At 56.5% G+C, this 24,057-nt stretch overlaps 1 protein-coding gene across 1 annotated transcript in view; it reads left to right on the top strand.

The window, feature by feature from the left end:
• The window catches only part of CFAP46 (cilia and flagella associated protein 46), an 88,229-nt gene extending 71,353 nt beyond the window's left edge, over nt 1-16,876 (top strand). Inside the window, exons 45-59 of the mRNA XM_082611604.1 lie at nt 2,053-2,150; nt 2,638-2,714; nt 2,876-3,006; nt 3,303-3,427; nt 4,227-4,306; nt 5,278-5,439; nt 11,655-11,725; nt 11,827-11,887; nt 11,958-11,993; nt 12,483-12,585; nt 13,129-13,241; nt 14,554-14,635; nt 15,269-15,405; nt 15,492-15,572; nt 16,307-16,876. Of these exons, the coding sequence (XP_082467730.1) occupies nt 2,053-2,150; nt 2,638-2,714; nt 2,876-3,006; nt 3,303-3,427; nt 4,227-4,306; nt 5,278-5,439; nt 11,655-11,725; nt 11,827-11,887; nt 11,958-11,993; nt 12,483-12,585; nt 13,129-13,241; nt 14,554-14,635; nt 15,269-15,405; nt 15,492-15,572; nt 16,307-16,431 (1,482 nt within the window). The 3' untranslated portion in view covers nt 16,432-16,876. The remainder of the gene's footprint in view (nt 1-2,052; nt 2,151-2,637; nt 2,715-2,875; nt 3,007-3,302; nt 3,428-4,226; nt 4,307-5,277; nt 5,440-11,654; nt 11,726-11,826; nt 11,888-11,957; nt 11,994-12,482; nt 12,586-13,128; nt 13,242-14,553; nt 14,636-15,268; nt 15,406-15,491; nt 15,573-16,306) is intronic.
• The last annotated feature ends 7,181 nt before the right edge of the window (nt 16,877-24,057 follow it).

Here is a 24,057-nt window from a genome sequence, read left to right as displayed (position 1 = left end):
ACACTTCCAGAGGATAAAAAATCATACTATATACTAAAATTTTCTCCTTGAGTCAAAATGACACAAGAAAGCTATCACTGCTTCTATTCAATGGAACAATTAGACTCGAAAAACGACTAAAGGGCAGAAGCACTGAAAAGGAAGAAGTAAACCTGATTATTCCCAATCAGCATGATTGTGGGCCTTGAAAACCATAGTCTCTCGATAACAGATTTAACACGCAGATTTGGCAGGTCACTGCTGAAGGCTGTAAACATGAGTTGTATCTCTACATGCCAGCTACAAACAAGCAATGACAATGTCTGAATAATACCGTTTTCAGTAACATCAAAAACAATCAAATACCTAAGGAAAATCTAACAAAAGATACACATGACTTCTACCCTGAAAACTGCAAACCTTCCAAAGGAAAATTCAAGAAGAACTAAGTAAGCACAGAGGCAGCTGTATTTGTGGGGGAAGGCTCCATAGTAAAATGTTTGTAAGGAAATGCCAGCTTACTATACAAGATACCAAGACCTATTTAAAACGACAGAAGGTAAGACAGCGTGGCATTGGCACACAAATGGAGAAAATGACCGATGGGACGAGAAAACGCCCAGAAACAGACCCACCACCCACACCTGACAGATGTCAAGCGCGACACTTCGGGCAGAAGAGCGGATGGTGCAGCCCTGCACGGAGGGCAGCTCTGCCTGCGAAGGTAACACAGCAGAGCTTTCAGCAGCTTTAAGGGGACCTCTGCATGCCTTCGGAGTAGGGAAGACTTACCACGCAGGAGACAGAGGTGCCAACCATCAAAGGGGGAGTGATCAGTTGTACTGCACGGACAGAACTTGTGCTCATCGAAACCGTAGCCCAGGAGTCAAAAGGCAAAGCCCCAGAGGAGATACACGCGAGGGGCCAGGGGCTGGTGTCCTGTGTGTAGACAGGAGGTGTCCCCTCTCGGCCGGCGAAAGACTGACTGTCCCACAGAAAACAATCACAAGACTGGAATTTCACAAAAGATACCCAAGTGGCCAGTAAACTTTTTAAATGACGCGCAAGTTCACTGGTCATCAGGAAGATGGAAAAATTAAACCCCCATTCAGGTACTGCTAGACATCCACCAGAACGGCTGAAAGGCAACAGGTGCAAAGCCCCAAGGGCGGGCGAGGAGGGGGGGCCCTGGCAGGGGTGGAAGCGACGTCCCCCAGCAACTCCCCTGCGGCCGGTGGTCCCCAAAGAACAGACGTCACAGCAGCATTTGCGGCCCCAAAAGGGAGCCCACCCAGGTGCCCAGTGGCCACAGAAGGGATGAGAAGTGGTGCCCTCACCGATGGGGCACTCTGCAGGCAGCAAAGGGCAGCAGGGTCAGCCGCCACGTGCGCCAGCCCGGAGGGGCCCCGGGCCTCGCACAGCGGGCCGCCCGAGCTGCGGAAGCCTGCCGGCTCCTCCCCTGGAGCGAGGCCGTGGCCCCTGTGAGCAGCCCACAGCCTCCCGAGCGCGGTTCCCACGGCTTCCCTGTGTCTGCTCGCCGCCGGGGCAAGGGTCCCAGAACCGCACCGCCGTGGGCTTGAGTGCGGACGCTGGTCGGCTTTGGCAAAGCTGAAGCTCATTTCATCCGAAAGTGGGGAATGGGCTTCTGAGCAACCGTTCCTCTTTGGGGAGGCGGCCCGCGGGGTGCTGTGTGGCCCGCGCTGCGGACCCCTCCCCGCAGAGAAGGGGGACCCGGGTCAGGGCAGGCTGAACCGCCGGCCACCCCCGTCCCCCGCGGCCTGCGGGCCGGGAAGCGCGGGTCCTGCGCGTGCCCTGCCCGTGTCTGCACTGGGGGCGCCGGGACCGCGGGGAGGGGAGAGGGCGGCAGCTGTGCTGCAGGACGTGCCGGGTCTTCTCCGTGCGCCTTTGGGCTCGGTGCCTTTGCCGGGGTGCGGCGGCGGGTCTGGCTCTGGCGGTACCAGCGGAGCCAGTGTCCAGGGCAGCGGTGAAGTCCGCGTGCGTCTGCTGCCTCCTTGTGGCGGCGCCCGGCCCCGCAGCCGCCGCCCGGCGCTGACTCCTGACTGCCGCCCGCAGGCTTGGCAGAATCTCTGGGTCACCGAACAGCACTTTAACTTCTTGAGTGAAATCCCTCCCACTTTTCGGATCCTCTTTCTGCACCACTCACGGGACAGGTGAGGCCTTCTCGCTCCTGTTCTCGGGCTTGCTACCCAGGCTTCTGCCCGCTAAGGACTCTGTGGACACAGCGTGGGGGCTGCGAAGCCGAGGGGCAGACAGGCCAGCGGGGGCTGCCCGCTGAGGGGGGCGGGGGGGGGGCGACCGTCCCTCTGCCACGATGGCCAGGCTGGTCCGTACGACCCGGGGAGGGGAGAGGGCACGGTGCCACCTCCCGCCAGCACGTGGCCCTGGTCTGAAGTTCACTGCTCGAGTGGCGCCGAACCCACTGGTCTGGGGAGAAGCTGGTGTCCCAGCCTCTGGCAGCACCGCACACAGACCCCCCCAGGGGCCTGTTTTAACCCTGTGTCTGACTTGGCTGGGGCACCGCAGGGAGGAGGCTCCTGTTCCCAGCAGTGTGGGTATGTGGCACAGAGTCGGCCTCGTCGGGGCTCTTCTGGAACCCCCGGAGCTGGGCTTTGACCCCACCCTACGTCCTGCCAACAGGACCCATCTGTACGGTGCTGCCTACGAGAAACCCAAGTGCATTCCTGCAGCCAAAGGCAAAGTGCTCCAGGTCGGGGGTGAGTCCTGCCAGAGCACCACCCTCGGGGTGCGTGCAGGGGTGCGCCCACCGGGCACCAGGGCCGAGCGTGCGCATGCGTTCCCACCCGCGGTCCCCTCAGCCCTGAGGGGCGTTCTGCGAAGCCGCGTGTGGGGACAGCGGCAGCGTCTGTCTCTGCAGGCTCCTGCAAGGTGGCTCGGGTGGCCGTGAGCCCGGCCGCCTTCTCCTCCCTGTTGGCCAGTGCCCAGCAGTTCCGGGAGCACGCCCAGGCCGAGGCGCACAGTGAGGACACGGCCCTGAGCCCAGGCTTGGTGAGGCCCCGAGCCCGGTGCCAGGGCTGCTCCCACCCCGCAGGGCAGGGTGGGGAGGCCTGGGCGAGGACCACCCCCAGGTGCTGCTGGACCCCGGGTCAGGCTCCCCGACCAGGCACGGGGCCAATCCTTGGGCCAAGTCTGTTGCAGACGCCTCCATGATGCTGGCAGAGGAGTCGGGGGTGGGGGGGGCGCCCTGGCTGCGGAGCTGGGCCTGTCCTGGGGGGTCGCCTGCAGGGTCTCACCCCTCTTCCCCTTTGACACCTCTGACTGTGGCTGTCTTTTGGGTTGAGAAGGAGTCAGAAGGCGTGCCCCTGAGCAGGGAAGAACACTCTCTGCAGAGGCTCGCGGAGGTCGTGAAGCCCATGGAGGAGTATCTGAGGCCGCTGTTCCCGCTGCTCAGCTGCCCCCCGGAAGCCAGGTACCCATCGAGGGCTGATTCCTGAGGAGCTCAGGGACTGAGGGCGTGGAGAGTGGGCGCCGTCTGGATTGCCCGAGCCCTCGGGGTGCAGGGTTGTGTTGTCTCTCTGTCCCCACAGGTGTGCACAGGTACGGGGAGCCAGGGGCATTGTGACACCCAGGGCTGGGGTGGGCAGGCTGGGGGGCGCGGCCTGCAAGCACCCCCTGAGTCCCAGGGCCAGCTGAGCGACTGGCTGTGGGCGTGTGAAAGTCAGAGCTGTTTCCTTTGTGGAAACTCGCACCTCTGAGGCCACAGCGCCATGGGCTTAGTGGGCCTCTCTCTGTGCTGGATCAGACCATTCGATTAAATGGGAGACGTGCACAGGCTCTTTGAGAAGAGAAGCCCGGGCTCTGCCCGCCTGCCATCGGGAGGAAGTCTGGCCCTGCTTGAAACCTTTTCTGGGGGCGTCCCCGCCGTGCAGGCCCCTGCCGCCCTCTGAGCCTCTGGCCTGGGTGTGAGAGGGAGGGGAGGGCCCGGCGAAGTGCCTGGCTCCTCGGGTCTGCGTTTGGTGGGAGAGAAGGTAGAAGGCTCGGGCACGTGACCTTCCCTGATTGGCCAGCAGGTCAGAGCATCCTGAATCCTGTGTGTTCACATCCTGCGTGTTGTCCCTGCCCCCATCTCAGGAGACCAGTCCCCAACAGCAGGCCGGAGAGTCTTGTGGCCCTCACTGCCCTTGTGGGAACAGCCTGAGGAGATGCTGTCCCTGTTCTCAGTGATTTTCATGGAGTTTTTAAAACCTGAATGTGCCTTTGCCTTTCAGAGCACCAATTCCCACAGTTGTTTCGGATTTGGGAAAATACAAGGGCAAAGACAAGGAGAGGAAAGTGTCCCCGCCTCAGGGTGAGTGGGGCCCCAGGTCCGCGTCTGTGGGATGGAGGCCGGCAGAGCTGCGCTCTCTGTGGCTGCAGCGGGGCCAGCAGGGGCAGCCTTCCCGGAAGGTTCGCACCACCCCGCCGCTGCCCATGCGACCGCAGATGCCCCTGCCCTGCCAGATGCCTGGGCAAAAACCACGGTGACGTCGCCGTCACCCTCCTGAGCACGTCAGACGGCAGGAGGGCAGATGGGCTTCCCGGGTCAGCAGTCTGCTGATTTCCTACGTGGGAGATGAAATGCTCTTGTTTTGCTCCCCGCCACCCGCCCTGTGGCTGAGTCACCCCAGTGCCCGAGGTCTCAGCGCCACGCTGAGTGTATGCAGCTGTCAGGATCCCAGTGACCACTTGTGTGACCTGAGCTTCTGCCCTAAAAGCTCCCAGATGAAAACCTGCTGGATTTTAAGTAACTTGACTTGACTTTGCAAACACATCAATTCCACTGACATGTCTGGTGGCCTCAGCCTTTGCACCGGTTTCCCGACGGCTGGAGAAGCCATGGTGTCGCGGGAGCACCACCCCTTCCTCTAACGGAGCTGTCCCCAGAGGCCATGGCCCCTGTCCGGACAGTCCTTGGGGAGGGGGGTTAGTGCAGATGTTCGTCCCTTGAAGGGGCTCCCTGCTGAGGAGGAGCTGTGGCTCCAGCACCTGCTTCTGGAGTGGCCGCGGAGCCGGGGCGGCCCTCAGAACCACAGAGGACCCGACGTCCCCATGGCCTGGGCTCTGTCCGGGTCCTGGCTGTGACCCGGCCCACCATCAAAACCAGCGTGTACCCCCAAGACGGCTGGCATGTCTGCGAGCTGTGCCCAGTTCAGACTCCTTTCCGCGTCTGCCGCCGGGCGGGGGCTGCACAGCAGCCAGATGGCCTCAGTGGTGAAGGGCAGAGCTTGGCACTCAGGTGTCTGCCGCTGCCTTGGTAGCCGCTGGCGTTCCCGCCCACAGTGCAGCCCGAGGTCGCAGACAACATCATCCTGATCGCTGACAGGCCCCTTCTGGAGCTGCCATTAGAAGGTCTCTCTGTGTTCGATGAAGGGATGATCTCCTCCGTGTCACGAGAGTTTTCTCTCCAGATGCTGTGGAACCGCCTGCAGAGAAAGGAGACAGGTAAGAGCTACACTGATAGTTGACTTTAAAATGCAAATATTTAAGTGACTTTCACGATAAAAGAATGTAACTCTTGTCAAAAAATAGTTATCAGATATTGCCATACTTTTTGAGGCCCTGGTTCATTCAGAGAACACCTACTATGTGCCGGTGCTCTGTTAGGTGCCAGACATTCCCTGAACAGGAAATTTAACTTTGTTCTTGGCCTCACGTACTTCTGTTTCAAAGGAGGGGACTGGTGGTAACCAACCAACTACACAGTTAATCATCAATCAGATGGTGAGAGACAATGAGGGTGAGGACAAGGGGGACCTGGCTTGGCCTGGGGGTGGCTGGGGACTCAGGCATGATCATGTTCTGTGACATGGATGTGCCTGGGGTGTGAAAATTCTCCAGGATGTACACTGGTGCTGTGTACAGTTTTCTGCATGTATGTTGCACTACGATAAATATCAAATTACATTAAAAGTAGATAGATTGGACTTTTGTTTTCATCCAAGATGAGATGACAGGGACCAAATTTGCCCTTCCAGCTGGAACAACAAAAACTCAAACAAAGATACGTGAAACAGGGACTTCCTTGGTGGTCTAATGGTTAAGGCTTCACCTTCCAATGCAGGGAGTACGGGTTTGATCCCTGGTCAGGGAGCTAATATTGAATTGTAACAAATTCAATAAAGACTTTAAAAATGGTCCACATCAAAAAAATAAATAAATAATTTGAAAAATATATGAAACAGCGGTTTTCAGATATTGGAGAACAGGCAGTGGGGGACAGCAATCCCCAAGAGAGAGAAATAAGCAGGTGAGCCCCAGCTTTCTGCCTGGAGAGAGTCTACAGGCTGTAGCACATGGTGGGTGGCGGGGGGGGACCAGGCAGAGCCTGGCGGTCTCCCTGAGGTGAGGAGATGAGGAACTGGGGACCCAAGGCGGTCCTGGGAGGAGAGACCTGCAGAGAGTCCCCCTCAGTCTTCTGCTGAGAGCCGGTCAGTGCAGGTGTGTGTGGAGACTACAGCCAGAATGGAACATCTTATCATTCACAGGTATCAGGTATAGGACCAGAGGGCATTGCCTGTCTGCACTAGGGAGACTGGCTTTAGTCCCACCAACAGAACTTAAAAATAGGCCTCAAGGGATCAAACTATTTCCAGGTAACTTAACTGCATCTCAAAATAAAGCTCAAGATGTATAGAGTTTTTTTAAAAATCCAGGACCCAGCAAGGAAAAATTCAAAATGTCTGACGTTCAGTCAAAAATCACCTGGCATGCAAAGACCCGTGGTTAAGAGAAAAGCCAATCAAAAGCAGACCCAGAGGTGACACAGGTGATAGTTCCTGTACCTATAATCCACGTGTTCCAGGAGGTGGTAAGCAAAGACACGGAAGATGTAAAACGGACCAGAACTGAACTTCTGCTGAGGAGGGACATGCCCTGGGCAGCATTAATGCAACTCGACATGACAGGAGAAGAAACTAGTGAGCTTGAAGAAGTAACAGCAGGAAAAAACTGAAAAAAAGACAAAAACAACAAAAAAACAGAGCACCAGTGAGCTGTTGGGCAAAGTGAAACGGCCGAACCTGCCTGTAACTGGAGTCTTTGCAGGGGGAACATTTGAGTTAATAATGGCCAATGTTTCCCAATTTTGATGAAAACGGTAATCCTTCAGACCCAAGAAGTTCAATGAATCCCAAACAAGAACTAAAACCATACCAGGGACCATTGTAGTCAGGGTGATTAAAACCAGTGACAGAGTATTTTACAAGCAGCCAAAGAAAAAGGACACATTATGTATCCAGAAACAAATACAAGAGAGTTAGCATGCTTCTCGGCTGAAACAATGCAAGCAGTGAAGAACGTCTTTAAATTATTAAAGAAAATATCTATCAATGCAGATATTTTTGAAAATAACTCTCAAAAACAATGGTGAAATACTTTTTCAGAAATAGGTGAGCTGAAAGAATTCTCCCCCGGCAGGCCTGCTTACCCCACAAGCAATGCTGCAGAGTGTTCTCCAGGAAGGAAAGAAAAGGATGGGAACCTGCAGCTGCACAAAGAAATAAACACCAGAAACTGGAATTAGGTGGGTCAATATTTAAAGCTTTTTTCTTAATTTAAAATCTCTTTAAAAGATTTTGACAGGGGGTTCCCTGGTGGCACAGTGGTTGAGAGTCCGCCTGCCGATACAGGGGACACGGGTTCATGCCCCAGTCCAGGAAGATCCCACATGCCGCGGAGTGGCTGGGCCCGTGAGCTATGGCCGCTGAGCCTGCACGTCCGGAGCCTGTGCTCCACAACGGGAGAGGCCACAACAGTGAGAGGCCCGCGTACCGCAAAAAAAAGAAATAAAAAATAAAAGATTTTGACAGCTTGGAGTGAAAAATAATAGCAACGTGTCGTGGGGTTCTATGGCATTATATAAATGTAACTTGTGGGGCAGCAAAGGCTGGTGGGGGGTGGAGAATGGAGGCTTGGGGTACTGGACCAGCACAGCCACTGAAAACAGAAACAAAGAGGTACAGCTAGTACTCAATGAGGAAGTCGAAACGGAATCATAAAAAAAAATACGATTAATCAGAAAAAGGCAGGAAAAAGAAGGGACGTGGAACAAAGAACAGACAGGACAAATAGAAAACAAGCAGCAAGATGGTGTGTTTCCACCGAACCACGTCAGTAATCACAGTCTCCGTACAAGGTCAAAACACCCCAGTTGAAAGGTAAAGATCACCTTTGGGGGTGGAAACGCAAGGTCCAAAACATGCTTCTTTAAGGAAGTCAGCTTAAATAAAAGGACGCTAATGGGCCAGATATAAAGGACGGGAGAGAGAACAGGCCTTGCGCCCCCAAGAGGCCACGGTGCTGGGCTCACCAGGAGCTGCCGGCGGGGCCTCGGGCTCAGGCCCCACCCATCTGCCCCCTCTGCTGCTGGGCAGCCCAGCCCCTTCCACATTTTATGGGCCATTTGATATCCTCACTTGTGAAAATCCATTCTAGTCTTTGGCCAGTTTTTCTCTTGGGTTATCTGGCTTTTGTTCTTTAGGTTTGTATAAATTTTCTGATCATTTCATGAACTACAGATTTCCTCCCAGTCTGCAGCTGGTCTTTTCACCCCTTTACGTGGTACCTCTTGGTGAACAAAATATTTGAACATAGTCCAATATACCCATCTTCTCTTAATAGCTGGTGCTTTTGGGGTCTTTTTAAAAAGAATATTTTCTTACCTGAAGATCATGAAGATATTCTATGATGTCTTCTAAATATGTCTCTCTTTTTTTGTCCTTCATGTCTTTACGTACCTTTCATCCGAAATCGGTTTTGTGCACAGTGTAAGATAAGGGGCAGGTCTCTATTTCCCACGAGTCCCCTGCTGTGCGCGCCCCATTTACTGAAAGGGCCTTCCTGTCCCCACCGCTCTGCGCTGCCAGCGTGGTCTGGAAAAGCAGACCACCGCCTGGTGGGGTTAGCAGAATAGCGGCCCCAAAGGCGCCCAAGCCCTGACCCTAGGCCCAAGAGGAGGTGCCCTGATGTGACAAAAGGGCCTTTGCAGATGTGATTCAGTGAAGGGTCCTGAGATGGGGAGACTGTCCTGATTGTCTGGGTGGCCCAGTGTCATCGCCAGAGTCCTGAAAAGAGGGAGGCAGGAGGGTGCGGAGGTAGTGGAAGGAGCTCGTGGTGCCTCTGGAGGCTGGAAAAGGCAAGGGAGCCGATTCTCCTCTGGAGCCTCCCAAAGGAAACAGCCTCGCTCACACCTGGATTTTAATCCAGTGGGACCCCTTTCGACTCCTGCCTCCAGAACTGTAAGGTAATAAATTGGTGTTGTTTTAAGCCCCAACATTTGTGGTAATTTGTCACAGCAGCAACTAGACCCTAATACAAACTCTCACCATAAAGTAACAAAAATACTGCATAAATGTGAGTGAAGTCTTTTCAATGCATTACGGAGTGGGGATAAAAAGGAGGATTCTGCAGGTCCCAGAGTGAAGTGTTCTCAGAGCCTTGAACCCTTCAGGCTGGAGGAATGAATGCCCTTTGAGTGTTAAATATTCAGGGCAAACCTTTAAGGATAATCATGAAAGAGCATAACTGGTGTATAAATTCCAAACCAGTAAAGAGGGAAAATGAATAAGAAAAACAAGTGAACCAACCCCTCAGTCGGGTTACAAAGAGCCAGTGATGGAGACGCACACACGGAGCAGGGAGGAAGGAGAACCCACAGGCAAGGTGCTGTGGCCCATCCATTAGATCAGGAACCGAACAAGTGAGTGCACCACACCTGCCCACTAAAGACACAGTAAACAAGAGCCTGTCAATAGGATGCCGGCCACGTGAGACTCCTGAACAGAAAGGAGGCACAAAAGCCAGAAAGCAAAAGAATGGAAAGAGAGGTGCCACGCGGGCGAGCCACCGAAAGGGCCTCCATCTCACTGTCCGCCGGAGCCGACTTTACAGCCATGGGCATCAGTAGGGCAGGGTCATCACACAGTGATAACGGTGAAGTTCGTCAGGAGGATCAAAGAGCCTCAAGTACGGAAGCAGCAAGTAACAAGCACTTGGGGCGAGGCTGGTGGGCACACCCCCGCGATGGGAGGTTTCAGCACTTCTCCACGACTGAAAGCCCAGACAAGCAGATAGAGCACAAACAGAACTGGGGCAACGCGCTTAACAGACTGGGCTTAATGGACACACGGGCCCTGTGTCTAAAAATTAGAGACTCACGTTCTTTTCAGGTACACGTGAAACAATCACAGAAACTGGCTGAGGCCACGTGTGATTAGGTTAGAAACCAATTCCCAAAAGACGGATTTTTCAAATTCCCGTACATTTGGAAATTTTAAAACACTGACTTCTAAAAACTCATGGGACTCAGAAGAAGCGATCATAGAAATGTCAAAGACTGGCTGGATGTTACTACAGCAGAATCTAGAAGGATCCTTTAGCTTTAAATGCTTAACGGATCATGAACAGACCCCAACAAAATAGGAAGCAAAGACAAAAATTAGTTATTTGGGAAAAAATAACCTCATAAAATAGACACATTTGGGTGAGAATGATCCAGAAAAAAATAGACAAGGCACAAATAATATGAGAAATAAAAGAGACACCAACTCTAAAGAGCATCAGAGATTTAAGAGGATATGAGAATGTTACAAACAACTTTCTGACAATATATTCAAAAATTTAAGCAAAGTGGACAAAGTCCTAGGAAACTCGGAGACTCAAGAAGGAAAGAAAACCCAACGGCCTCATAGCGAAGAAAGGAAGGTCAATAGATTTACATTTCCCCACAAAAAATATCGGTTTTATCATTTTTCTGTTGAATTCTACCAAAATTTCAAGAAACCATTCATGTCAGTCTATACACGTCTCCCCAGGTAGAAGGAAAAAAAGCCATCCTTCTGCTGGCCAGTCCGGACCCTGACACCCAAACTACTCAAGAGTAGCAAAGAAAGAAAGAAACGTGTGACATTTCATCACCCAGTTTGACCTTAAAAACTTACAGATATCACAGAGGAACAGATTAAAGGGAAAATGAACTTATAAGCATCCAAGATGATGCAGGAAGAAAAGCATTTGATAAAATGCATGCATCCGTAATAGAAATTCTTAGCAAACCAGGAGTTCTCCTCATCCTGGTGGAGAAAGCCATCCAAATCTAGGGCAAGCTGCTTCCCAGTGGTGCCCCCGTAAAGCTGGGACATGGCAGAGAGGCCCACATCAGCACTTACATCTCCGAGGAGGCCGGACGGGAATGAAGGAAACTGGCATTATTTTCGGTTACCTTCACCAGCACGGGAGTGCAGCGGGGGCAGGGTGTAAGTCCTCCTGCAAGAGGGAGAGGGGCCAGCAGGGCCCAGCCCTCTGCGACTGGGCCAGCTCAGCAGGGGCACCGGTAGGTGCCCAGCGTGGTGTGTGTTTGGGCAGCCGCATGGGCCCGGGAACCTCTGGCAGCCGTTCCGTTCTTGAGGTCTCCTGGCCCGGGCCTTTCCCAACCCTGTGAGCCTTTACCTTTGAGAGATTACTGCCATTTCAACTTTACAAAAATGAAAATCAACTGTTCACACCACTTCTTGTTTTTTTCATTGAGGTGAGATTCACGTAATATAAAATTAACCATTTTCAAGCGAACAATTCAGCGGCATTTAATGCATTCGAACATCGTGTACCACGGCCTCTGTCCAGTTCCAGGCCGTCACCACTTCTTGTTATTGTCTCAGCAGAAGGGAACGTGAAAAAGGAGAGCAGAGGTAAAGATCGCAGACAGAGAAGCACAGCAAAGAAGGGAGCAAAGGTAGGTGGTCGAGGCCCCGCTGAGGCGGAGAGCCGGAGGGGGCCCGCCGTCCGGCCCTGCCCCCGGGACGCATCCCCAAGGACCCCTGCCTGTCTTTGCAGGGCATCGTGTCCCGGATCATCCCCCCGCACTGCATCGCAGTCGACGCGGACAACTTCAGGTGTATCCTTTGCTGCTGCTTCTGCCCCAGACAGCGAGCGTGTGGTCCTGTTTCTCCTTAACCAAGGCCCAGTCGTTGTGGACCCCTACGAGGAGGCCCGAGGCCCAGGTGAGCCCTCCCGCCCGCGCACAAGCCACACACCGCCCACAGCGCTCGGGGCATCGTGGACCGGGTGCCTCGGCCTCTGCTGCCACCCGGCCCTCCGTCACCTCCTGCCACACTGACGGTGGGCGGGAGGGGGGCACTGGTGTGCTCCGAGACCCCGCCCTCACCGTCTGCAGCCAGTCAGGGCGACAGCTTTGTGACACGGACCCGAGGCGGCCCCGGTGCCCCGCTCCGGGCCTGCGGGTGTGGCTGAGGGCTGCCTCTGCGGCTCCGGGACGGGTTCCTCAGCTCCTCTCTTGCTGAGCTGGTGTTTTCATCTCTCCACAAAGGAGGGAAGGAGCGCTAAGACTTCCACTCCCCCGGGGCCCCCGTCTGTGAGGGCCCAAAGCCCAGGCCTCCCTGCCACGCCAAGGGCCACCAAGGGCACAGGGACCGCCCGTGCCCACACACGCAGTGCTCCTAAGTTTTGTCACCATCCGATTCTGGCTGCAGAAATGCTGACTCCTGTCTCCGTGACCCGGGAAATTTTGGAAAGATTCCGAGACACGTTCACTGCGAGATGGGCGGGGCATCTGGGGAAGAAGCAGTTTCCCAGGTTGGCATCTGGGTTCTCGGAACGCCGTCCTGCGGTGGCTGCGGTGCACCAGCCCGAGGGGCGCTCCGCATGCGGCCCCTTCCCCCGCCCCGTCCCGCCGAGGCTCCCTCCTGCCCTGACCCCCACCTCTGTCCTGTCACACCCTTCCTTCTGGTGCACGGAGGCGCCTAGATCCCCAGATCCTGGATGCGGACCTGGGCCCCCGCGGTGTGTGCACCCCAGCACAAGGGCCGGGCCCGTCCGTCGCGGGTGTGCGGGCCCAACCTCCAGGCGGGGCCTCGCGGAGGGGGCGGGGCCCCCAGGAGGGCGGGGCGCGCTGGAGGGGAGGGGCTTTGTCGGGGCGGGGCCATCTGGGGCTGGGACCTGGGCTCCTTGGCCGGGTGGAAGACCCTCTGCGGCTTTTCAGAGTCCGCCCTGTGGAGAGGGTGTGGAGCGGAAGCGGGGACAGTCTGCTCAGGATCGCGTCCTTAGCCCGCGGCTCCAGCAGACGCGGGGCTGTCCCCGCCGTCTCCCCACCCCGGGTCTCTCTCCTTCCCTTGGCAGCCAGGCCGAGTGGGAGCAGCTCCTGGGCAGATGCGGAGGCTTTTTCTTCTACGGGATGGAGACCTTCCTGTCCCACATATTGGTAGAAAGGTTGGCCGCCATGAACTTGGAAGGTGAGACCGCCCCCCCCCCAAAAGCCCGCCTCTCCGCCAGACCCGCCGGCACAAGTCGAATCCGCACGGGGACAGAACAGGGCGCCCCTGTGTCTTATCAGGTGTCTCCCCTGTCCTCTGATGGAGGGCTGGTGGGGCGCTTTAGGAAGGCACAGCAGGGCCTGGGGTGGGGGGCCGGTGTGGACTGAGGGCCCCTCCTGCCCTCAGTCCCCCTCCTCCATTTCTCTGAGAGGCCTGGCCAGGGTCAGGCGTTGGAGGGGTCGCCCCTCTAGGGCTGGGCCTGCAGAGTGCAGGAAGGCTGGGCGGGTGTTTCTGGAAAGTGCTGGTCACATCCCCTTCCCACCAGTTCTTCTACTTGAGATGCAGGCACTCTGGCCCCGTTTTCCCTCCCACTGTCCACTGGCCCCTGCATCACCCAGCCCACCCCTAGGGTGCCCGTGAGTGTCGTCTGGCCTGCCCTCAGGTGACCTTCTCCTGAGGGGATTGCTGGGTAGCTGGTCACTGTGCACGGTTGAGTGGGGGCCTTTTCAGGGACCCCTCAGAGAAGCCCCTACCCTTGGGCTGTGTGGCACAGGTGGACACTGTCCGTGGTCGGAATACCTGAACCCAGCCCGTCACCCCATCTCCTGCCCAGGCCCTGCCCATATGGGTGGGGTCCGCACGTTCTTACCCCAGGAGAAGGTAGAAACAGGCTTCTCTGAAACTTGAATTCCAGACCTTCTCAGACGAGCGGTGAGGGAAACTGAAGAAATCATAGGCTCCCAGGCGCCTGTAGGGGTGACAGCATTGCTGGGTGCCCCCGCCATTCCCAGCCAGGCCTGTCTTCACACAGCTGGAGGCTCTGCCCGCTCTGGGGACGGCCCCTGACGCTTGGCCTCTGCATCTGTGGGGCTTTCCGCACACCCACATCCAAGAGCTGCATTTTGGACACTGACCCCGTTTCAGTGGGCACACGGGACCAGGGCCACCGACGCCCAGCCCCTGGCAAGCCGGAGTGCCTCACGGGTGGCCTCTGGGAGCCAAGACCCCTCTGCAAGGCAGGGAGAGCTGTGGCAGGCCCCGGGGTGGGCTTCCCTCGCTCGCCCGGCCCAGTCACCCAAGGAGGGCGTGAAGGGGGTGGGTCGGCCGAGGCAGATGACGGCCCGCTTGCCCGTGCAGCCCACGCGACCCAGGAAGGGGACGAGAGGAGTCGGAGCCTCGGTCAGGTCGGGCCGAGTTCCCACTACCCTCCGCGCCCTGGGCGACACCCCTGCCTGCACGGCGCCCTCACCCTGGGTGCCGCGCCTCTGAGCCACCCCTCCTGTGACCACAGAGTGCCAGATGGTGGTCCTGCTGGACCTGGCGCGGTCCTACGAGAGCATGCAGCGCTGCGTGGAGTCCTCGGAGAACAAGAGGTGCCCGGGGTCCCCTGCGCTCGGGCTCAAGCCTGCAGCCTGGCCACCGGCAGCTGACGAGGAACCTGGGGGGGCGCGTATGAGCCACGGTTGTCCGCCTGGGGCATTGTCCTTGCACCCCCTGGGCAGCTGGGATGCCGTGATCCGGCCCCCAGACCCTGCCTGGCAAAGTCCTGGGGTTGGGGGATGGACAGTGCCAGCACAGACCACAGGCCTGGCTGGAACTTCAGGCAGCTGGGTTTGGGCCAGGAAACAGACAGCTGGCAACCGGGAGGACACCTTGGCTCCAGGGCTCCCCGCGTCACCTGTCACACATACCCCAGGGCCTCTGTGGGCTGCAGGCAGGCAGAGCAGAGGCCCACCCACCGGCGGGGGTTCCCCTCCTGGCTCCACACCCCATGGCTGGGAGCGTCCAGAGGGATTTGGCAGGACTCTGAAATGACTTTTCTTGTTAAATGGTATTTAATTGTGTGTGGGGCGGGGGCGGGGGAGGAATTCTTGGTTCTTTCGAGAACCCTAGGAGCTGTCAGTCCAAATGCAAGGTCCAACACTTGGTGCTCTTCGGGCTGTGGGTGGAGGAGGGCTCGGACCGGGCCCTTTGGTGCCGGCCCACAGGAGCTCGGTCCCCCACAGTGCACCCCAACTGTCCTTGGAGGGGCCCATCGAGACGGCCGTCCTCCTGAGCCTGGTGGGGGTCGGGAGCATCGTGGCGAACCAGTGGCCGACGGTCCTGCGGGACAACGCGATGCGGGCCAGCATCCTGTGGGAAAGTGAGTCGTGCCTCCTGCAGCCCCGCGGGGCTCCCGGAAGCCTGTGGGGTGTTAACGGCCCCTCTGAAGGGGTGTTTCTTCTCTAGATCTGTTGACAGCTGGCAAGCCGATCGGGAGAACGACCCGCCTCCTTCAGAAGAGGGGAACCGGTGAAACTGTCAACCACGGTAACTAGGAACGGCCCTACCTCCTTGTCCATCCCTCAGGCTACAGGGTCAGGGGCCCCCACTTCTCCCATGTCTGCACAGCCTCCGAGGGTCAGCCTGCGCTGACAAAGACCTTCAGCCTCCTACAGACCGCTGCCTACAGTGAGATCTGGCATCGAATGTCTTTACGGAAACACACATGGGTCATTGGAACATCTTCATCTTCAAAACAGCTTGATGTGTTCTCTGGGAGGCGGGGAGCCCACCCACTCCTTCAAGGCAAATGGAACCCTGAAGTCCACACGTAGCAGCCGCCTTACACGTGGATTCTGGTGTAAAACCTTAAATGCAGTGCGAGGTAGTCTAAGCTTTAGCAATACGTTGATGGGAGAATCTACCGTAACTAAGAAAGGTTTATTCCAGGGTGATTTAAATGATGAAATTTTCAAATATACAAGGCGAAGGGGGCTTCACATTCGAAACTCACATGGTCCGCGGTGCCCGGGAGGCCGTTGCCAAACAACAAAAGCCTGTGGAGCGAGTGGGCGAGGGCTGTGGCTGCTGCCTCCGCGCCTGGCGTCCCCGTCCGTAGGGACGAGTGGCGGCGTCCCCGTCCGGGCTGCGACCAGAGGCGGGGCCAGCAGCACCCTCACCTCTGCTGTGCTCCCCGCACGCGCCGTGAGCCTTGGTTGGGCCCCAGGCATCCTGTCCCCGTGAGCCCCGTGTTTCACAAGCCCCGTCTGCTCTCCCCACAGATGAGGCCCCGCAGACCTGGAAGGACAGGCTGGTGCTCTTCCGGCCACAGCCACAGGGCTCGGAGCGGCTCCCCGTCACCCTCAACCTGGTCCTCTACGGGCTGCCGCACCAGGCCATCGTGTGATGGGGCCGCGCCTCCCCACAGCCCGTCCCCACCATCCGCAGTGCCCCTCCCACACACAGACACACAGAGACAGACACACAGAACACACACACACACACACACACACGAATGCCTGTTGAAGTGGTGGAAACAGAACCGGGTCCACAGCCCGGATCGCAGCACCAAACTGGGCTCCTGGTTTGCCACTATCTGGGGCGACCCCCTGGGGGAGTGTGTGCTCTGTAGGATGCGCTGCACCGCCTTTACTATTTCTGCAACTTCCTGTGAATCTATAATTAATTCACCATAAACACTTTTCTAAAAGCTCATCTTTGATTAGATTGAGAGGTGGTGATTCCCCTCTTTTGTGTTTGATTTTTTTCCTTTTTTCAAATATATACACATACTTGTTCCAGTTTTTTTTTTTAAAGCACTAACTAATGACGAGGGAATAAATTCAAATCAAGCAGCGTTGGAAATATGAGCTTTCTTCTAGAAAGATGTTGGCACCCACCCAAACAACAAGAATAAAAGCTTCTGGAAATATTTCATCTGTGCAGCATCACATTTTTTACCTGATGCTGCATCTGCTCCTGTGAGAAATGTTCAACAGTGACTGCCGTTCCGCATATCAAAGCCTCTACAGTAACTTTCTGAATTATGTCCCAGCAACATAACAAATCACAGTATCAATTAGCTCCTATAACAGAAGTGGCATTCTGTAATATATTCAAGCATGAAAGAACTGCGTAGGTGAAATTTATGTAACCCTAAAAACTATAAGGAGAAGAAAGATCACTTGGAATTTATTGGTAATAATAGCAGACAGAATGTAATTTGAATGGTGGACAGCCCTTCAGCCCTTTGAGAAAGGATGACCAGATCTACAAGTTATAAACGTTCCAGAAAGGACGCAGGTGGATGATGGGGAGCCCTGGCACGGGGCACGGGGGGCCGGGGGCCCCAGGAGACCCCGGGAGACCCCGCCACTGCCCTCACCCAGCCTCTGACTTCCCCAGACTCCGGATGGGCTCCACGCCCTTGAGCTGGTCGCCCAGGAGCCCCACCCCCTCCCCCGGAAAGTGCAGCACCCAGGGCGGGCCGGATGGGGAGGAGAGGGGCCCAGCGTCGTCCTCGCAGCCACTCTGCCTGTGTCCAGGCCCCCCCAGGTCCCGGGCGGCAGTGTCGGTCCCTCACCCACGGCAGCCGGCGAATCGGACCAGTCGGTTCCTGCTCGTCAGTCACCTGCTTAAAAGTTCAGTTTGTTTTCCGAATTTATGTCTTGGAAATAGTGATTTTCATATTTTTAAAATATGGAGATTCTTTTAACAATATGTTTTATTGTAGGAAATTTGGGGGGGGGGATTAAAGGGAGAAAAGCACTCAGAGCCACACAAAGGCAGAAACCCATGTTTTGATGGTTTCTGGACTTTCTCTGTGTTTTTGCACAGTGAGCTCCTGGGTGGTTTCACACAACATGGTAAAGGACTTCCCATTTCAAGATTTTAATCAGAAACCTTGTTTAAAGCATTCCTACCCTCAAACAGGCTGCCTGCAAACATGACAGATCTGATGCACCGGGACGAGGGTCCTTCGGGCTTGGAGGGGGCCTCTCCGGATGGCGCAAGGCAGCCTGGGGTCCCCCTCATCACTGGGGAAGCGGGGGGACCGGAGGGTGAGTGGGGGCAGCAGCAGACTGGGCTGGGGGCCCGGGGACGGTGGGCTCTGTAGCTGGGCCAGCCGGGGCATGGGGGGCTCACGCTCATAGGACCTGCCTCGTGGGTGGTCCCAGTTCCCGGCCGGGTCAGCACCTCCTTCCTCATCGAACCCCGAGGAACAGCATCACCAGGCACAGGCCAAGGTCCATCTTCCATGACGTGGCCACCGCTTCCGCTGCGTGGGAGACCCTGGCCTTGGTCTGCCATGGCCCCGGGCTTCCACCTCCAGGCACGGGCTCTCTGAGCTCCTGGACCCTGGGATTCCCAGTGGGGTGTTCCGGTGCCCACCTGAGGGCACGGCTGCCCCTCGCCACGCTTCCCAGGAACCTGTGGTTCCTGTGGTTCCGGCCAGCTCCCCCATCCACCTGGGGCCTGGGGAGCCTGGGCCCACCCTCCTCTGCAAGTGGTTAATTCACAATCACAGCTAAAGCAGCCCTTCCAGGTTGATGTGGATTAAGAAATCGGTAGGTTAATAAAGCTAAAATGTTCACAGGTGCTTGTATATAAATTTCTATTAAGTTCCCTCATTCAACGCTGGTCTCTAATAGTTTAATTTCTATATTAAATAATTAAAACTCTATTTTCAATTACTGTGAACAATTGTTTTCCTTAATGATCGTCCTGGAGGAGCCAGTAATTTTATATCTTGTAAAAATGATTAACTGGCATCATTATCCCATATCTCTGAAATATAACCCAGCAACTTCAAGAAAGGCCATTTGTATTCAATTAATGTTCCCTTGCATTAAGACATACAGTATTACTTCATGCCATGCATAACCCACTGTCCTCTCATTTTATTATGACGATGATGGAGATAGAAACAACCAGTTTAATTTTCCCATTTCCAGCAGAGAAATCAATTTTCAATACGTCTCCACCCTTATAAAGAAGAAGGCAGCGTGGTTCCTGGGAAGTGGCGCCTGCAAACTCCCTCCCGGCTCGGGCCTGACTGCAGACCCCGGGGCTTCTCCACGGGCCAGCCCTTCTGTGTAGAGCGTTTCCGTGGGGCAGACTCTAGGAGGGGCCTGTGACCCCCGCCTCCAGGGGTCTGTCCTGTGCGGGTGCTGCCTGCTCCTCCCCTCCCCCCAGCATCGCTCTGGTCCCCAAGGCCCCCACGCCCAGCAGCAGGTTTCCCTAGGGACAGCCCTGCTCACTGGACCAACGCTGACCTTGGATGGACCGGGTGCCCACGCAGACTCGGAGGGCATCCCGGGGGATGTACTGCAGCGTGCAGCCCGCCCCCTTGGTCAGGGTGATTCAAGGGATGCGCCCTGCCTTGCCAATCAATCACACGGCTCTCTCGGCCAATATAATCTAATTGTTTGACATTTTTATCACAATTCATTGAGACCAAAGGGAGATGAGGAGATTAATACCCCCACGCGGCTGGCTAATGGCCGGGAAGGAGCTGATGGGAGCTCTTAAATGTTCTTATTATAGGTTTTAATTCTTTGTGACACGAGGTGAGAGACGGCATCAGGATAATAAGGTAGAGGCGGCCTCTGCCCCGGTGCCCTGAGATCAGGGGTCTGCTGGGCCTGCGGAGCCCGTCCCCACGGGGGAGACTCTGGCCTCTGCAGGAGGGGCAGCTGTGCCTGGACGGGCCCAGGCTCTGAGGAGAGGCTCCGGGTGGAGGCTGGGAACACTGGATACAGGGTCTGGGACTGTGAGGACAGAGCCCTAGGCAGGCAGAGGGAGATGGGGCGTGGAGGCAGGGAAAGCCGAGGAGAAGGACAGTGTCTGGCCGCTGCCACCGCCTCTGGGGACCATGTCATGGCACTGTCCGCGTGGACATCACTGACACGGACAGCACCCTTTGGTTGTGATGTAGCCCATCACATCTGACCCCTGAGGAACGACAGGGCGGTGACAGGTGATGGGGACAAGTGTGGACAGAGAGCCAGTTGTGGCCACAGGTGCAGTCATCCACTGAGGAGCCGGAATCCCGGCCCAGGCCGCCGTCCACAAGGGTCCCACCCTGGGCTGCCTGTTGCCCCCCAAGCCCTTTCCTCGGCTCCACCGCTCACAGAGATTATTTTGGATTTCCCTGAAAACTGAGCATAGACATCATCCTTAGAGCCTAAATCTTAGCGTTTGAGTAGAAAGTGGAAAGAAGATTTATCTGCAGCCTCTGCTGTCCTGGGGCCAACGGCCAAGCATCAGAGCTCTCAAGGCTCCAAGCATCCAAGCATCCTGACCACTCAGGCATCCTGGCTGATTCCATCTGCCCAGCTGCAGTGCCAGTATTACAAAGCTACAGAATCACCACCTGATCTGCTGGCTCTGGAACCGGTTTAATGAGAAACTAAGATAACAACAAACGATTTTGCCCAGACGCAGAGCTCAGATCAGCTGGAGGAGAGCCGGCCTGGTCCTGATGGGAGCTTGTTCCAGGCAGGGCCGGAAAGGGTCGGATCCCAATGGGGGCCTTCCGCCTGCTGTGCGGCCCCTGCCCTGACCTCCAGCCCCCCTCCACCCCCGCTCAGTCCTCCTGCCCTTGCTGCCCACCACCGTGTGTCCGTCACCCCGCCGGGCTCCGCCTGCATCCCAGGGTGAGGCAGCTCGCAGGCACGTGCATGGCGGTGCACTCCCGGCAAGGAGCTCGGCCGCTGGCTGGAGGGGTCCTCCCCGACACAGGCCTCTCCCAGCGCAGAGCGGCCCTGAGGAGGCCGTGTTGCTGCGGGGACCCGCCCCGAAGTCCTCGCACTCACGACAGCTCCCACGCGGGCACAGGGATGGCCTCGCGGTGCAGCTCCCACAGAGTGCAGTCCGCAGTGGAGGCTCATGAAAGCCAGGGCCTCGAGCGGGCGAGGCCGGCTCGCAGATAAGCCCGAGGCTGTGGCCCAGCAGGCTCGTGCTGCACTTAGGAGCCAGTCAGGGGGGACTTGCTCAGAGGACGGGGCGTCACGGGCACCTCGGGGCCAGACCACCTCGCCCTGCGGACTGCTTCGGGCAGTGCCTGACCCGCCACAACCCTCGGCCCTCTGACCCTACTGACACCTGGCCCCGCGGGCTCGGCCTTCCTCCTGCTGCGCTGCTGGTTTTGCCGACAGACCCACAACCAACAGGGCAGGCTGTTCCGAACTCACTTCGGCCGGAGAAAATGGTCCTCGACCTCAAACAAACGCAGGTCTTCCTGGACCCCAGCCCGGCCTCATCGGTCATGACCAACGGCCACTCAGTTCCCAGCATGAGGGCCTTTGTCGTTCTTATTAATATGAGTAATCCCTGGGCTTCCCTGGTGGCGCAGTGGTTGGGAGTCCGCCTGCCGATGCAGGGGACACGGGTTTGTGCCCCGGTCCGGGAAGATCCCACATGCCGTGGAGCGGCTGGGCCCGTGAGCCATGGCTGCTGAGCCTGTGCGTCCGGAGCCTGTGCTCCGCAACAGGAGAGGCCACAACAGTGAGAGGCCCACGTTCCGCAAAAAAAAAAAAAAAAAAAAAAAAAAAAAGTAATCCCTGCTCATAGAAAAAACCAAAGAGAGCAGCAGAGACTACAAGAAGGAAGGCAAGGTCTGCCCTCCCCTTCCACTCCAAGCCCCGCCTCTCCTCCAAATTCCTCCCCCTCCTCCCCAGGCTCCTCCCCAGGGCAGGGTTTGGTGCCACGGGTATTTCCAGGACTTTTCTTTGGGTAAGTGTCCATATATTTAATGATGAAACGACGCGCAGATTTTCCCAAAGTGCTAGTATATTAGAAGTGCGTCATAGCGGGGTCCCCCCACTTTGCATGTCTTCGTGGGCGTCTCACACTTCATACATGGCCGCACCCCGGGTTACTGTGCTTCCAGGATACAAGCAATCTGTCTATTTTGGTGAAACTATTGATATCTTCTTTGTGAATATGTATGGTCAACTCATGTAACTCTGTCATGCCTCTGTGTTCAGGACGGAGAATTCGATGTATTTATTAGATCCCAGCATTGATCACTTATCCTTCCTGTCCCTGCAGCTGACTTGGGCCTTCATGGATGGGGAAGGTGAGTTAAAGTTCATGACCACAACTGGGTTTTTTTTTGCTTCTTTGTGCATTTCTGTCATTTTTTTTAACTCTTAAGGATTTTGGTGCCAGGTTTGTCTTCAGAACAGCTTGTAGCTTCCACTGTTGTCAACTGTAGTTTTGTCTTGAGATGACCCTTAGAGGTTTTACTGTCTGGCCCACGGTTTCTACTCACAGATGTCTGTACGTCAGCCACAAACTGCGTTTGTTTGGCAGGGACAGCCCTACCTTCCTCGCCTGGACTGCCCAGGACTCCCGGGGGAGCTCCTGGGTCCCCACGTTGTGCCCAAGCCAAAAGAGACTAAAAAGCAGACCGGATGACAAAGGATGAGAACTGGGGGAACCACAGGCGAGAAGGAAAGCAAGACGCAAAGTCAGATCACAGAAGGCCAAAGACACCTGCTGTAACTACACACACCAACAGGATTAACACAGAAATCTTCAGATCCGGTCAGGGGCTTGCAGCAATCTGTCCTAACAAGGATATCAGAGGTTTTGCATGTGTACCCTGTGGTCTTCCCAGTATAACTGCTAAAGGTGACACCCTTTATGGGACACCCACAAAACTGGTCTGCAGGACCGAGCAACTCTGGGCCCTGAACAGTGGTTCCATGAAGATGCCGTGACACAGGCCCCGTGGGAAAAAGGGCACAGACAGGAGCGTGTGTGTGAGTGTGTGTGTTAGTTCTGTGGGGGGTGGATCTTATAGAGAGTGAGACCTCCCACATGCGGGGGCTTTTGTGCGTTCTGTCCTTGGGGGTCGCTGTCCCCGGGGCCTGGGGCAGTGTCTTCCCCCCGGCAGGTGCTCACTCAGCAGTCGTACGAACAAGTGAAGGAGTGTGAGTGGACAGAGGTGGGCAGGACGCTGGCCACACCGCCACCTGGGGCTGAGGGTTGAGACGCGGCAGACGGTTACTTTCTTCATCGTGTTCAATGTTTCACACCTGGTGTCTGTCACCTTCATAACCAGAAAAAAAGTTTTGTTTGAAAATGCAATTTCTCTCCACCCAAATCTCTGACAGCGGTCACCTCTCCAGAGATGTCAAGAATGCGGCCCTGGCCTGGGGCCGGCAAGGGCTCCCCGACGGTGAAACCACAATCCAGACTCTACAGTCAGTCGGTCTCCACCATGGCTGCAGCCCACAAAGCACATGGAGTCCCAGTCTGCATCCCTGTGTGCCCGGGACCCCCCGTGTGCCCAGAGGCCCCTGAATGTCCAGACCCAGGCTGGGTGGAGGCTCTCCTTTGGCCCTCGGGTGGCAGGGCAGGGGCTGCAGAGGAAATCTTGGCGACCCTCTGGGGTGGGGCCTTGGGGAGGAGGGGCCTTGGGGAGCAGGGGCCTTGAGGCTCTTCTCCGTGTCCCTCCTCACGTTTGTGCCTCTAGGGGAGGCCTCGGGGGCACCGCACACAGACTGAGTCGGGGACCCAGCAGCCGCCTGCTTTCTGCCTTTGGGTCGGGCAGGGATGCAGTGCTTGGCCTCTGTGGTCTGGCCCAAGTCCCCTTCGGTGACATCTGCCCTCTGCCCTGGCCTCCGACTCTTTAGGCAGCTGGATGTTTCCAGCCCCCGCCTACTGCTCCCTCGGGGGCTTCCTGGGGTCTTTCCAGCGGTGGAAATCCCAGGGTGTCAGGTGAGGCCGCCACGTGGGCTCCCAGAGACCCGTGAGGACAGTCGTGTGGTGGCTGGGGTCCGGCCTGCCCGTGCGGGCCTCTCTCCTGGGTTTGTAAGTCTTCCCTTGAGAGCAGGAGAAACCAGCCTCAATTCCTACCCTCCCAGAGGCTCAGCTCTCCGTCCCTTCCTCAGGGAGCCTCCGGGAGTCCCTAGGCCCCTCCTTGTCCCAGGACCCTGAGTAAGTGCCCAGAGGCCTTTCCCGCCAGCTTGTCCCTGCCAGTGGAGGGCAGGGACTTGCATTCAGTCTCTGCCCCTCAAGT

Source organism: Mesoplodon mirus (genome assembly GCF_964341445.2).
Source record: "Mesoplodon mirus genome assembly, chromosome: 2".
NCBI classification, from domain to species: Eukaryota; Metazoa; Chordata; class Mammalia; order Artiodactyla; family Ziphiidae; genus Mesoplodon; species Mesoplodon mirus.
The sequence above is the reverse complement of the archived record's forward strand: the minus strand, read 5'-3'. Positions and strand labels throughout refer to the sequence as shown.